The sequence below is a fragment of the Oxyura jamaicensis genome, chromosome Z, assembly GCF_011077185.1.
Source record: "Oxyura jamaicensis isolate SHBP4307 breed ruddy duck chromosome Z, BPBGC_Ojam_1.0, whole genome shotgun sequence".
Classification (NCBI taxonomy): domain Eukaryota; kingdom Metazoa; phylum Chordata; class Aves; order Anseriformes; family Anatidae; genus Oxyura; species Oxyura jamaicensis.
Genome location: NC_048926.1, coordinates 23,337,686 through 23,353,975, shown reverse-complemented (window position 1 = coordinate 23,353,975; position 16,290 = coordinate 23,337,686). Strand labels below are relative to the sequence as shown.

General features: G+C 38.5%; 1 protein-coding gene across 8 annotated transcripts in view; it reads right to left on the bottom strand.

Annotated features, from left to right (window-relative positions):
• Positions 1–16,290, bottom strand: part of MAST4 (microtubule associated serine/threonine kinase family member 4) — a 294,272-nt gene that overhangs the window by 121,728 nt on the left and 156,254 nt on the right. For 2 of the 8 annotated variants that reach the window (XM_035309515.1, XM_035309516.1), the window contains exon 6: positions 2,039–2,119. The exons of 4 other annotated variants lie outside the window; for them this stretch is intronic. In XM_035309515.1, coding sequence (XP_035165406.1) covers positions 2,039–2,119 — 81 coding nt within the window. Of the gene's footprint in view, positions 1–2,038; positions 2,120–8,038; positions 8,477–16,290 lie in introns of those variants that run through there. 2 more of the 8 variants (XM_035309522.1, XM_035309524.1) reach the window with 2 other exon arrangements.

Here is a 16,290-nt window from a genome sequence, read left to right as displayed (position 1 = left end):
TTTTCCTGTGAGCCTAAGGTTGAACAGTCACTAATAACTAAAACATTTGCTGTTCTGAACACCTTAAGTGCTCTACTGTTATAGCTACATACAACACAAAGATTCAGAACAAATCAAAATATTTATTTTAAAATTCAATTTCAGGGAAAATTCAAACATTCTGGCAAAGCTTTAGATGCATTTGGGGGGGGGGGGAGGGGGATTACAACACTAGGAATTCCGACATTTTTCAGGAAAATCTGTGGAAGAGATATCGGATATCGTACTGCACAGAATCAGTGAATTCCATTCTATTTCCGCAAAATTAATCTGAGAGGTGTGCTCCCAACACCATACATCATGGGACAGAAAGCTCAAATTCAGTACTGCCAGGAGCCTCTACCACCCAGCATGGGGTTATGAAAGCCTTGAGGGTCCAGTTTTATGCCCTGGTTCCAAAGACCATGAAGCCCAGGAGCGCTGTGTCCTCAGCACAGTCTGCCTGGCAGGATGTCCACAAGGCTAGAGATGCAATTCAGCAGTTTACACAAATTAAAATCTTTACACAACTTTTTGCTTCCACAAAATTGCCATTCCAAAAAAGAACACTTCCCCCACCACCCTGCCCCAGAAGAGGGCTACATAAACTAAAGTCCAAAAAGTGCTACTTTTTACCAGCTTTTCCCTACCACCACAATAAGCTCCACAACACACACCGTTTTGCTGATAATTCATTAAACACCATAAAGTGTTTTCAGTGGGAACAAAATTTATGGTCACTTAATCATACTGAAAAATGCACAGAAGAAGGATTCTCATCTCATCGCTTCGCTTACAAAACCAAATATAAAAACAGTATGATATTTCTTCAGAAACACATAGCAAACCACAAAATTGCTTCATTTTTCACTGTCAAATTAAGCCATAACAGATGGATTTTAAGAATCAGTTGTTTTTTAACTTCCAAGTATGCTGAAGAATAACATATGCAAGCAATGTCTCCTCTGCCATCTATGTTAAAGAAGTTGTACCAAACAGCCACAAATCCACTTTAATATGTAATTTAACAAGGTGATAGTTCTTTAAGTTTCCTTCATCCTCACAGTAACAACTGAAATCTGCTTATTATTATTTTCTGTTGGTTTTCATTTTTTTTTTCATTTTTTTTTTCTTTTTTTCCAATCCATGAGGCATTGAAAACTCATTTTGACAACTACTCTCCCTAGACCAGGATCTCACTAATTCATGCTGTGGAGAGACCAAACTTGTAATTTAATTTTCTCAAATAGAAATAAAATATAGCAAATTTTACTGTATCAGAAACACCCTTCAATTCTTATTTATTATGATAATTTTACCATTATAGAAAGTGTCACATAGTATTTTTTGGATCACTTCCTTTTCTAATGGTGTAAAAACAATCCCTTCCTGACAAGTACACAAAACTGATTCCTTTGTACGAACTGGGGAGTAGGAGAAAGGAAATGAGAAGAATACTTCAAATGGCTGCTTACAGCATATCTAAAACATTACTGTATTGGAAAAGGTTTTAAATTGTCCTAGTCCTTCAGAAGGAACAGCCTTACAGACCCAATGCAAATGACTATTTTCTTCTAAATGGATATACGTCTTGGATACTCAATTCTTCTGACATTTGGCACCACAGATCATAGTACTACCTCTCAGGTATGCACAGCAAAACATGTTTCATCCATCACCCTCGCTTCTGAATTCACCTTAAACTTCTGACATAACAGTTTGGAGTAGCATCACAGGAAGCAAACCATAAAATTTCAGTAACAGACACATTCCTAAGCAAAAGTCAGAGCAACTCAATGTTACACATTAATATCTTAAATCTCCTTACTAGGTCTCAAAATATAGATTACCTTCTATTTTTTTCCATTAAAAAATAGTTTCAGAAAGACAGCTGGTCAAGTAAAACATTTTTCTGATTGCACAGACATATTTTATTTTCATTTCTCCCCTTGAAACACATTTTGATCATCAGGTTTTGGATGCAGAAGAAAACACCAACAACGGAAGTTTACTCGCTTACCTCCAAAAATGAAAAGCGAACAGAGGACTGCATGGGCTGCAGGGGCTTGTTGGGGTTGGGCTCAGGCTCCTTGGGGTGAGACTGAAAGTTAAAATAATGTCATCTCTAGTAAACAGAAGGTTTAGCAAGAGTTGCATGCTTCTGTGTAGGAGTTACAAAAGGAGTTTCAGTTTGAACCGAAACATTACTGTCCTCCTGAATGAAGTGACTGACAATAGCTACACAGTTTTTGACATAAGATGAAATCAATTTAAATAAAAACAAACATGAAATCTGTTGCTGGTGCTTATGCTTGACTATGTGAGACTCTCTCTAGGAACAATATTGTCCAAAGAAGGGAAAAATACGATACCTTGTTTCAGACTTCTATGTATGAAACAGAATAACTAACTTGGAGTGGTTGTGGGGTCTTTGTTTAATTTTAGGAATTTTTAAAGTTTCTTTTGATGTGCTAGTCAGAGATGTTGGAGAACAAAAAATGATGATGAGCATTTGTCAGCAACAGAAAACTCTGAGAAAAAAAAATCCAATTTAAGAGACTAAATTTCAGGCACTTACTAACTAAAAATCAGAAGTGACCTACCAGCAATTTCCATTTATTTCACTATGAAGTGTCCTATCACAAACAGCAACCCCTTTATTTACATAAAAGAATATGAATACAAGTGATTAACGTCCCAAAAAACATACTTGATCACTGGGTTTCAAAGGTGCCTTCAAGAAATTGCCTCAAGCACAGCTCCATTGTAAAGTTTCTCATTAAAAACAGTAGGCCACTGACAGATTTCACAGATGCACTTCTAAAATATACTCACGCAGTCACATGCACTCGTCCCTGTAACACTTGCAGACAGCTTTTTTTTTTTAAAAAAAAAAAAAAAAAAAAATTTTAATTACATGCCTCTTGTTGTGATTAGCTGAAGTCATCTGTCCAGAACTACAGGTAGCTCCACCATCAGTTTAAACCAAGCAAAGGCAGAAGCTGAGGGGTAGCTTTTTCAAAATGACCTCCATAAAGATTTCTTCTGCTATGTAACAAACCATTGCAGCCAGCCAGCATTAGAGCTCCTGACCTGTCCCCAGCAGACCCACAGAAGACCAGTATGCTATAACTAGCTCCAACCCTTGTTTTGACACTGTCATATTTTTACAACATTCCCATCAAAACTTTTCAATGTAGATACGTGACTGACAGTTTTTTGACTTATGTTTCAGCAGAAATGGTAGTCCTGCTCCTAAAACAGACTGGGAAAGAATTGTTTGACAACTACTTGCTACCTTTCTTAAGGCATTCTTACATTTGCATGCTTTGTAGAGGACACAAAGCTTGGTAGGGAAAACAATGAGTCAAGGATGGGCATTCTGGTACTTCTTGACAAGGCTGCTATCTTGGGGCAAGTTTGCTAGCTGTGCCATCCCCAAACTTGGTGCACAGAAGAGCATAACTCAGCTGGACAAGAGCTAGCCTGGTTTCAGCTGCAGACTAGCTGTGCTAGCACAGCAGTATGTCTGACCTAATAAGGTACTTTAAGAGACAAAGGCTTGATATGTCACACCAAAAATGCCTAAACTGAACCCAGGCTTAGATCAGTGAGTGCACGTAGGCCTGTGGAGATTCAGATTTCTGCTGTTCAACCAAGCCTCTCTCTAATGCACCATGGCCACAACCATGCAAACCAAGATATTTCCAGCATGTACGATCATTTAAGACTTGTAAGGCAGAGGTTTGCAACAGGAAGAGAGCATGGGGATAGCTGCAGAGTAAAGATCAGGGGCAAGGAACCAACCCAAGCCAGAGCAATGGAAAGGAAAGAAAAAGACAGGTTTCTTCTCACTGAATGAGAAAAGCATGTAAACTTCAGACACCAGAATGAGATTTTAAAGTCACCACCTTTCTACCCTTAAAAAAAAAAAAAAAAAAAAAAAAAAAAAGAAATCACTGAAATACTACTACCCTTACTACAAACAAATCCTAGGGACATGCAATGTCAAAGCATGTTTCCTCCTTCTAATGGCTGGCCTATACACAGGAGGTGTAAATCCTACACCTGCTAGTAGTTACTCCATTATTATTCCTCATTTTCATTACTGTAACACAAGAGTCTCAGCCATGGAGCAGACTCTCAGGGCGTTCATTATCAGCTGCGCTTGTGCTGTGGATCTATAAATTCTCACCAAATGATGACACAGGAGTGTCAATAGAGTTCTTCTACAGAGCTTGCTTTTCAGCTTTGCTTTTTTAAGACCTAAAAATTACATGAAGAAACATGTTAAAACAAATTATCACCATGCATATGCACAAGGCTGACAGGCAGCCTTAATTCTTACATTTACTAAATTTGGAATGTTTCAATTTGGGTCCTTAATATTCTTTGAAAGGGCTTCCTGCAAGTAATGAATATAAAGTAGACAGACTGCATAAATTTCTCAGAGATGAAATGTAATTCTAGTCCCAACATTTAAACTTTATTGAAAGAAAATTTATGAGGATCCACGTGCGAAGAATGCTTTGAGAAAATGCACCAACACACACACCACAGGAATCAAGCAGGAGGAGCTGGAAGCCACGGTGCAGTTAGAAAACTGTGACCTGATTGCTATCATGGAAGTATGGTGGGACAAATCACACAGCTGGAACGCTGGAATCAAGGGCCACAAGCTTTTCAGAAGAGAGAGGCAGGGAAGGTGTGGGAGGGGTGTTACCCTCTAGGTTAAGAAACAAACAGATTGCAAAAAGCTGTCTCTGTGAAATAGCCTTGTGCAGGTTGAGAGCCTGTGAGCAAAAGTTAAGGACTGGACCAACAAAGGATGCCTAGTGGGGTCTTCTACAGGCCTCCTGACCAAGAGGAGCCTGTTTGCAAGGCCTTCTGGCTTCAGCTACAAGACGCCTTGCACTTGCAGGCACTCATCCTGACGGGGGACCTCACCCAGATGTCTGCTGGGGAAGCAAGCTGTGAGTAATCCAGGAGAGTCCTGGAGTGCATCGGGGATAACTTCCTGGCCCAGGTACTAGACAGACCAACCAGAGAGGTGTTACTGGACCTGGTGTTCACCAGTGCAGATGAACTCATTAAACAGGTTCACACTGGAGGTAGTCTGGGCTGCTGCAACCACTCCCTGGTTGAGTTTGTAATCTCAGGAACATGGGCCCAGCAGAGAGCAAAGTGAGGACCCTGATTTTCAGAAGAGCAAACTTCCAGCTTGTTAAAGAACTAGGGGATGAGATCCCCTGGAAGACAGTCCTGAGGGACAGAGGGGCTGATCAGAGCTGACAACTCCTTTCTTAGAATAGAAGAGCTCTCTATCTCCATGCATAAGAAAGCAAGAAGGGATGGCAGAAAACTGGGATGGCTGATCAAGGACCTGGTGGTCAGATTGACATGTAAGAAAGAAGTCCCTACTTCATGTGCATGTGGCCTGGGAAGAGTGCACAGATGCTGTCCAAATGTGAAGGGATGGAATCAGGAAAATCAACGCACAGACAGAACTGAGCTTGGCAAGGGGTGCAAAGAATAACAAGAAGGGATTCTCTTGGTACATTGCTCAGAAAAGAAAAGCCAAGGAGAGTGTGCCACCTCTGATAAATGAGAAAGGAGGACTGGTAACAACAGACACGGAGAAGGCTGAGGTACCCAGCAACTTCTTTGCCTCAGCCTCCACTGCTAGGCAGGCTCCCCTCGTCTCTTGAGTCCCTGAACCTCTGGGCAGGGGCTGGAGAAGCAAAGTGCCTCCCATTGTAAGCAAAGAGCAGGTTCAAGACCACCTGATGAAACTGAACAGGTACAAGTCTACAGGCACAAGTCTGTGGGGCCTGATGCCTTGCATCCTGAGGGAATTGACTGATGCAGTTGGGCTCTCCTATGAAGAAAGGCTCAGAGAGCTGTTCAGCCTGGAGAACACTCTAGGGAGACCTCATTGCAGCCTTTCAGTACTTAAACATGGCTTAAAGGGGAGATTTAGATTAGATTTTAGGAGGAAAATCTTCACTCAGAGGGTGGTGAGGCACTGGCACAGGCTGCCCAGAGAAGCTGTGGATGCCCCATCCCTTGGGGGTGCTCAAGGCCAGGCTGGATGGGGCTTTGGGCAGCCTGGTCTGTGGGAGGTGTCCCTGCCCACAATGGAGGGGGAGGGAGGAGGGGAAACTGCGTGATCTTTAAGGTCCCTTCAACCCGTTCTATGAATCTATGAAAAAATGGACTTTTTATTTCCCCTCACACAGTTGCTTTTATAGATAGTTCAGAATAAAAATTTAGGAGACACAACTTATACCTGTACTGACTGAACTACGACAAATCAGCAAACCAAAACTGTATTCTCTTTTCTCTAAAAGCAAATTAAGTTTAGAAAGTACTTAAGTATGATTACAAATTAAAGTGTGATATAAAAGTATGAAACAAATTAAATATACAAATGGTTTGTATCTGAACAATGTTTTAGCAAAAACAATGAGCAGTGCTGAAATTAAAGTATAACTATTTTTAGCAGTACTTAAATATTGTAGAAATGCAATACAAAGCACGTGATTTTGTCACGGTACCTTGAAAAAGGAGGAAACAGTAAAAGATTACCTCATATTACAAAAACATGCGTGTATGTTGAAAGAACAAGTAACATGAATCATTTTACATCCTTTGCAATTAGTGATGATATTCACATAGGATGATTACATAATTCAGTGAAGACTGATTCAAAAATATTTAAATTTCCACCTCAAAGGGAGTACAATAATCAATTATTCATGTAAATCATTTTAACGAGCTCCCTGATAAGACCCCCCCACCCTTCAAAACTCCTAAGAAATTAGCATTTTTTTTTCTCCCAGAAAAATATCTAGAGCTTATTCTGCTCACAGCTGACACACACTGCTCTAAGTAGAAGATGCCAAATTGAAATGCAGAATTTCTCTCTGACATTTCACACGCCTAATTCTGGGGAACCCTATATAACATCCATACTTGTTCATTGGAATAAAGTGCTCTGTCACCTTCATGTGATTATCAGAATACATTATTTGCTACACTGCACACTTACCTATAGCCCTCTCTTTAAAACATGGCAGATGTCAGAGATAATGCCTTTCAGAGCTAAGTAACTTTACCGCAGGCATTTGCAGCATTCAGGTTTTTTCTCCAGCAAGGATGGGGAAGTCCCAGGGAACACTAAAGGATCTGACGTAACCATATCAATTTACCTAGATAAAATTAGCAAGTTCTCGAGGTGTCCGCAACATGCATACATACATGCCTGATGTGTCAATGTAGAATGTAGGTATGCATGTACAGAAATAAGTATTTGGCTTTTACTAACAAATCTTGGGTAAATATATGCTGGCATTTATGAATAAAAGACTATAGCTACAATCATCATACATAAAAATTACATATTTTCATGCAGCTACTCTCAAAATAGCTGAAAGCACACAAACGAGTTAATCAGTTTTAAGCAAGTATCAAGTAAACATACTGCTAAATTAGGTAAACATACTTACTGCAGAGACTATCAGGAATCCTCCAGTATGTAAATCAGTTCATTAATGTAGTTACGTATGTAAAATACAGGCTGTTCCTGATGGATTTTCACAAATGGCATTTTTATAATGCTTTAATCTCTTGCTGTGCTCTCTATTATTCAGCAGAGATAGAGGCCTTTCTAAAAGGCAGCACCGGGATAAACAAACAGTAACAGAGCTGGAGAGAAAGACAGACACCATGGCCTACTGAAAGATTCTCCCTCTACAAGCTGACAGGATCAGGACGCTCCATGCACGGAGATAACTTTAAATATGCAGAAATGCTTTCTTTCCAAACATACTGCAATAGCCCGGCTCCATGCTCACACATTTGCTGAAACCAACTGCAGTGCGTTATAATGTGTTCCTTCAACCTAAAGCTGCAATGCTCCGAGACTGTCAGCATAAACATATATTAAACAGCCCCTGTTCACACGAAAGCCAGTTATCATGCAGAAACCATTAATATATTAAATACAGACAATACTTACTCCAAGGTCAGCCCTGGAATTTGTAGCCTTTCCCGCTGGGCTTTCATTGCTGTGGTATGTTACCAGACTCTATTGTAATCATGACATGCGTTCCCTGGCAGCATTCTGGCGATGACAGAGAGCCAAAACGAACCACTATAAAGGAATGGACTAACGATCTCTTGGGGGTGGGGGGAGCACCGCAACTTTGGGTCCTTCCACCTCGAGCTGTCACGACGTGCTGTCAGCTGCCGCTTTCAGGTTAACGGCAGCACACACTGCACTGGTTTTGTCAAGCGAAGGGAGCCGTCAGTTTTGCACGTCAAGCAATTCATTCCTGATTTCTGCAAAGGCAGCTGCCTTGCTGGCACAGGCTTTGCACCTCAGAGGAAGGAGAAGTCCCCCTCGTTGCACCAGCCGACAGCGTGAAAAAGCCCTGCATGCTTAAGACAGTTTCTCCCTGCAAATCTGCAAATGTCAAACATTCACCACCCCCTCTGATCCTATCGAATAGGATTTAGCCATCTTGTTTAAGTCACATTATCCCTTCCTCAGCAAACAGACAGGCAGTTTCTGCAGTAATAGAACAGCAAATTGCTGAATGAAAAATATGCCCTTCCACTTTAATGTGGGGAATTATTACTAAGCGATTTGAGGAACAAACAAATTATTGTCATGCTGAGGCTAAGACAAAAGGAGAAGTTCAAATTCTATTCTGTCATGATTGTACTGGAATTTTAAAGGGAATTTATCTAAAATTGTTGTTAAGGGTGAGAGCCAGACCTAGAAATTGCAGAGAAGTATATTGATTTCAGCTGTTTGTTTTTTTTTTTTTTTAAATCTCACTTATAAGAAAATAAATATGTATGGTTATATATAAAATAAATTTATGTGTATATATAAGGGCTCTACAAGAAAAGCAAAAGCACTTAGCCAGTACTTATTTTTAGTAATCTAATAGCCAGTATATTTTACCTAACCTGCACAACTTTCCTGTGCAGCTCTAATTTGTCCCTCTTGTACATCACAATAACAGCAACCATATGATTTGCTTTCTTCCACCCTTTGAGAACTCTGGCCCTGCTCTGGGCACAGATGTACTCTGCAGACTAGGCAAAATGCAGAACCAAGTAAAACTGCTGCTTTTTGGGTCCCTGACTCTTTTTTTTTTTTTTTTTTGGTGGGGGGGGGGGGGGGGGAAGAAATGAGCAAGCTCACAAGAACAGAACCATGATTTTCAGAAACTGAGGGAAATCTTCTAGCTATGGAAACTCTTCCAAGACCAGAGGATAAAATGACCATTAAACTCTTTTTCTTTCCTCTTCATATTTCTACTATAAAGCACTTTAAGTAATATATTACCCTGAGTCTTCATTTACAGGATATTGACAAAAATACAGAATTACGCATTTGAATTTCTAAAACATCTGGGTTCTGATATGCCAAACTCAGGCCCTAAAATAATCCCAGAAGAAAAATAAAATAAAATACTAGATTTAAGGGGTTATTTCAAGACCAAAGATTGTGATGATTAAATTCACAGACTTTCAAGGGCATTTAGATCAGTTAGCCATCTACCTCTGTTTGGGACTTTCAAAACACAATCTTCAAACTTTACTCAGAACACAGCAGAGTTTCCATTTTTAAACATATTATCAAACTTGATGCAGTACTCTGGTGGATTACTAAACAAGAATAGAAAATTTGGACTGGTAAATTGTGACTGTGCACAAACACACATTTATATAAGCCTTATATAACATTCAAACATTCAGAGTGCTTGACTTTGTGTACAATGCCCTTTAGGCAACTTAAGCCCACATCTGTTTATGTATATATACATAACCTGTAACATGAAAGCACTTAATTTTTCTTGTATAAAACTGTTATTCTTCACTGAAAACAGAGCAGGAGACATCTTAAAAGCCCTGGTAGGAGAGTCAGCTCCACTGAATCAGGACAGTACCACAATTATTTCCACATAGAAAACAGCAAAAGGAACACTGAGGAGGTACAGCTTCCTTCAAAAGCAGAGTACAAATTTTACGAGTTACTCCTATAAGGCCAACTTTAACACTGGGGTGAACTGAAGAGGTAAGTCCACAACGAGGGTGGTTCTTTCCCACTGTTTTTGAAGTAATGCCAAGAGGGAAAACAAGCAGAGGAATATTGGTCAGAAAACACTGCTTTAGTGTGAAACATTACCATTAGGCAATAGATACATTTTATTTGCAGGAGGACAACACTGCCAACAAACCAAATGACAGGAGAATGAGTTGGACTAGTAACTGAACACAGCATCTTAAACAAAAGCAACTGCTTGTAAGGGCTATTTTGAGATCACAATAAATCAAACCCGTTGCTGAGCTAATTCATGCATGCACTTCACATCACATTAATGGTAAATTATTCCAAGATGAGACTAAGCTATAGCTTGACTTTGAAAACTCTTCTATGCATTTTGCCTTACTCAGACAGAAGTTTGGATAATCATAATTTACTGAAAAACAAAGCAATGAATACATCAGAGATCAAATTCTGCCCGCAGTTACATTCTTCCAGCTTTTGCAAGAGTTAAGTGGGCACCACTTGACATATCTGTGTGCAAAAAATAGCAATATAATTAGATGGTGCCTAGCCAGTGAAAGCTGACTTCAATTTAATCAAAACAATTGTTCGCTCTTAATTTCAGACTCTTTAGATATAAGTCATTCTGACCAATACATAGTTGAGAAAGCAAGTAAAAGTTAAAAAGGAGTAACACAAAAGATAATCTCATTCATTTATTTAAAGTAATGTAGTTTATTCCCAGGATAATAATATTCATTATACTTGCAAAGGCTAGAGTAAAGTCAGTCTCAAAAGTAGTGATATAAACTTTTTCTTCATCTTTGGTATCATCCCTGAAATAGGTGTCACAATTATTATTTTACCAGTAAAACCAATTCATTTTGTTTAACATAACATTACTTACTGTGAAGACTTACTGTGAAGATCAAATTACCTTAAATAATGCAGTACCTATGGTAATTAAAAATAAATGATTTAATTTCTCATTTATGAGATTTCAAGTTGAAATCTGCAGCACCCACAAGCTAAAATGCTTGGATGTTCCCTTTAGGGTTCTGTTGTACTATGGCCACAGAGAAGAAATTCCCCTTTTTCCTGTTAAAAACTATCTTTGTTCCACCACAGACAGATCTACTAGCAACATGATGAAGATCAGAAACATTCACTCCGGATACCAGATACAACAGAAGGTTTTGGTACATAAGGGGAAAAACAAAATAATACTCAGCAGCTATTTCAGGTTTGTACATCCCATTCTTCTAGCACTATCAGGTAGCAAGGTATCACACAATGAAAGAATAAGTAATACTTAATGCAGCAGAAGATGGTGGAAAAATCAGGAAAATGAAAGAGAAAAATTAGTTACATCAAGCAGGATCTTAATTTCCCGAAGAACTCTCTAAAAAGAAATGGATCACATTGATGTTATCAAGTATTCTCTGCTTCCTTCATGTTCTTTTTAACACACCCCTGCAATTAAAGCTGTTATTTTTATCCAGGTTAACTTGAAAACACTGACAATTTTTACCTACATCGACACAACTTTCATAGATAAAATTTCTCATCTGGAAAGGCTAATCTCACACATAAAGTCAAGAACAGGAGTTTAAGACTTGCATTCCTTTGCAAGTGTAAATCCCAGTGTCCTTTTGGATTATTCTAAATATGAAATCCAAATTTAGAAAGTGAAATATAAAAATGCATGGCACAAGTTAGTTTGCTGAACCAGAAATATCTGAGGAAGGACTTAGATTATTATCTCTGATATCTGGTTAAAAAACAAACAGAAACATCAAACCTCTAAGTCTTCTCTTCCATACCACATTTCAGTTTAGTATTCTACACTTTCAAGGCCCCCTTTGTCTTCAGCTGTTAGCTGTGCTTGCTTTTTCCCTTAAATGAAGGTAACACACAATAATACCATTAACAGTGAAGATGCCCGTTTTTCATTAGTTTTTAACATTTAAATAGCAATTACACTGAAATAATAAGCAAGTCAGTGTTTCCTTTGATTCTGCATGCACGCTTTGCTAGTACTTTCCAAAGGTGCTCAGGAGTTAGTAATCAGCTCTCAAAGACCAACAACAATGGATAACATCCTTCCACAACAGTTTTTAAATCAAAGATCATTTCATTGGAATTTCTATTATCTAATAATCTGCTGAGCATGCCAGGTTCTGATGTTTATGCATTTCCAGCAAACGGTCTGTTTAGCAACATTCAAGTAGATGTACAGCTTCCATTTTTTCCCTTTAAATTGGAATTCTGTTCCATAATTATGACAAGAACATGTGCCTTGCTTTAAAAATAGTCCTCATAACCCAATGAATCGAGGACCAAAGAATACCAAAACTATAAAACTGCCATAAGGTGGCTTGCCATTTATCCCTATTTTTCAGTTATTCAGGTTTCTCAAACTGCAAGTTTAAGATAACGCCTACCTCTCTTATTGGGATGATACGAGATTTAGCTACAAGCCATGTTTTGGAGATATAAAACAATGAAAATGCCTGAGTTTACTAGTACTTTTTAACAGATTTCAAATTTTAACATGAGATAAACCACCTCAGAATTTCTGTATTTTAATTTTGACTATTTTTCCAATGGTTAGATTAGAAAACTCTTAAAACATGTTTTTGAAAACAAAAATCATGCTGCCCTCATTCTGGCAATCACAGTTCATGGTCTCTAGTCCTTTATTCCTCATCATGAGAAAAATGAGTACACCTTAGAAAGAGATGGAATTAGTTTTTTGTTTACTGCAGCCTTCATACTGTACAAGCTCTAATATCCACAAGTGTTTGAGACAAGCAAACATACAACTGGTCTGACAACTGCCTCAAAAAGTCAAGTTAAGTGACAAACAAATGCTTTTAACAACATTTTCTAAATCAAGTTGCTGTTTTCTTATGTTTAAAGAGAAAAGCTGAAACGTATTTGCCAGTTTTTCAAGAGTTTTCAAGAGATTTTCATCCTCTTGGTGATCCACCCAGGCCCCAAACAATGTCACTGTGAATCCTCCCAGAGGTCCTGTCTGACTAATCACTTGTGATTAATAGTTCTGAACTGCAATCTCTGTCCCAGTAAAGTGGTCTTTAAGTGAAATGCACCTCTTTCAAGTTGCAATTACTAGCCATCACTGATCTATGAAAATCAGCTGCATACATTCAGTGACTGCATGACCGTTACAGATTTCTAATAGCGAACTGTTGCTCAGGAACAATTTTTCTTCAGTTTAGTGTTGTACTACACAACTTGTAAGGATGAGAAAACATCCAAGCATTAGCAATGTATGTGCATACATATATAGGTATACATGTAGTGTGCCCATATATAGTATAGTTAACAGCACTGTCTGCAGAATGTCACACTCTGTGTTCTCTCACATCAGTCAGAAAATGTAAGATCTCAGGATCCACTGCTAAATAAACAGCAGGAGTCCACCATGATGCCACAGCAGCAGATTCTAATACTTCTGTTTGTTTGCATGCTCCCCTTCTTTCCCTGCTATATTCAAAACTTAGGTATGTGAAATTCTCTCAGTTGTTCAGATAAGAACAAGCAATTTTAACAACAGATTGAACATTCAAATCTGGGACACTGCAAATCTCTATACCAAGTGGAAAGCTAAACTGTAACTCAAGAGGCATTCAAGATTCTAACAGCTGTTTCATTGGTAATATTGTGGTACTAAATAGGTTCTTCGAAGAACAATGCAGAACCACTCTAGTACAATCCCATTTCTTGGCATCAGTAAGAAGCACAACTGCACTGAAGAAATTTTTTGCATTCTTTCCAACACAGCATGTCTGGATGCTTTGTAAGATAGTCACAGAAGAACTCTGGAATATGAATCTACCCGTCTGTTACCTCTTGCTGAAGTCAACAGACTGATCAACACAGTGCATACAAAATGAATCTCATGCTTCAGCTAGCTGCTGGAGAAGGTCAAGAAGTATTTTTCCTATTGATGTGTAATTGGTCAGTTATTCTGGGTTGTTTTATTTACCACTTACTTTATTCAAAAGTATTTGAGATACGGCACAACTAAAGAAGTAATAACAGATGGCTTAAAAATACTTTTTCTTAGATTCCTGTCTGGTACATCTTGTTCATATGCTCAGGCTCAAAATAATCACCCAATTTTCAATGTCAAGAAATATTTCATCTTGGACAGACTGTATGAGGAAAAGGAGGGGGTTATTTTATGTTTGTTGCCCTGTGGAAGGGAGAAATAAGTAGGGATGATGGAAGATGCTCACCATTACCTGTACTCAGGGGCTCAGTTTGCACAGCAGGCTCAGCATGACATGTCCAAACAAATTGCTTGTCACTGCAGGGCGGTGTTTAGACTCTGGTAGAACCTTGAAGTTCCTTGGTTGTCTGCATGCCATACAAACCAGCTCATAGCACTGATACATAATTTATCTCATGGGGTAGGGGGATGACTTTAGTAGCTCATCTCAGAAAGAGACTAGGTGACCCCTTCCATCTCTAAGTTCTGTAATTCTCACAATGATGAATATAACATCATTGACATTTACAGCCGTGTCTATAAATCTGACAATGGTAAGCACTTTAAAATTATACAGTTTATTCATGTGTCACTGAAGTACCAGACAGTAAAAGTCCAGATAGTCTTAAAAAATATTCTGCCAGAGCCTACTGAGAGTTTGTAATTCTCACTATTCTGAAAGGATTTGTTTTTAAATTAAAGAGTCTACATGTACAGTCTATATATACAGCCAGAGTTGCCCCTTCCCAGGTGCAGAATCCAGCTCTTGGTCTTGTTAAACTTCATGGGGCTGGGGACTGTCAAGCCCTCTAATTTGTCAAGATTTCTCTGCAAGGACTCTTGACTTGAGGAAGTCAACAGCTCCTCCTAATTGAGGATCATCTACAAATTTACTGAATATGCATTCAAGTCATGTATCCAGATCATTTACAGAAACACTGAGGAGAACTGTCCCTAAAATGTAGCCCTGTGGAACCCCACTAGTGATGGGCTGTCAGCCTGAGATAATTTGTATTTCCTACAAACCTTCTGAGAGCCCAACATGTCATCCAAATGTGAGCCAACTGTTCACCCATCATGTTATGAATTTGTCTAGCTGTATGCTGAACATTTTGTCCAGAAGGATACTGTAAGAGACAGTATCAAAAGCTTTGCTGAAATCAAAAAAGATTACATCAATTGGCTTCCCTTCTTCAACTAGATGGGAAACCCTGTTATAAAAGGAAATTAAGTTACTTAAACAGGACTCTCCCCTCCTGAACACACGTTGACTATGGCAAATATCGACCCTAAAACATTGCAGGGTGTAAACCAAGTAGACAAGAAGAATCAATAATGCTTACCAGCCAAGGTCTGGCAAAATATCTCTGCAGCCTCACTCTTTCACTCCTCCACCCTGAATTTCAATAGTTAGTTCTGAAATTCTCCCTGCAGATGAAGCAGTCTGCTCATACATAGGAGTAGACAATCACAAATTTCAGTGAGACTAATGAGACTCCAACATAAGACAGCTCAGAAGACAAAGTATTGAAAGCATCTGGTTAAAAAGTTAAAGCAGCTCTCTACTCTAAGTATCATTTGGATGGTTATTACAAATGACATAAAAAAAGCATGATGTGCCAACTAATGTAACACATTTGTGGCCTTCCTCACATTCTATCAGTCTTCCCATCACCCTTTTCTAAAAGCATCATTTTGCATGGCTGTGAAAACTCTAAAATAATACTCCACATAATATTGAAAACTCAAACAATATAACAGCTCATCTTTTGCCATTTTGTTTTTCTTCTGAAGAACTCCTGAAGTAGCTGCTTGAGATTTAGACAACCTCCTACCACATTTCACACGCTACAAAAATGTAAAATAAATAAGCTTAATTTAGAAAGCAATAAAAATAGCTCAACTAATAAGGACACTTTTCAACAGATATCAAGCTATTATCAAAACTAAAAAGCCTGAGAAATCAGACTTTAATAATAATTATGGTCTCGAACTGCACTTTCAATATGGAAGAAATAAAATTAAGAAAAACTAGAAACAAAAATAGAACTACTTCTTGAAGAATTCTGCATTACTCAGGGTTTAAACACTTCATTATTATTATTTTATTACCACTATTATTATTCAAGAGCCTTGTTACCCAGTGATAAGCCAAGTCCAAGCTCTTATTGGCCATTTGTTCATCTGG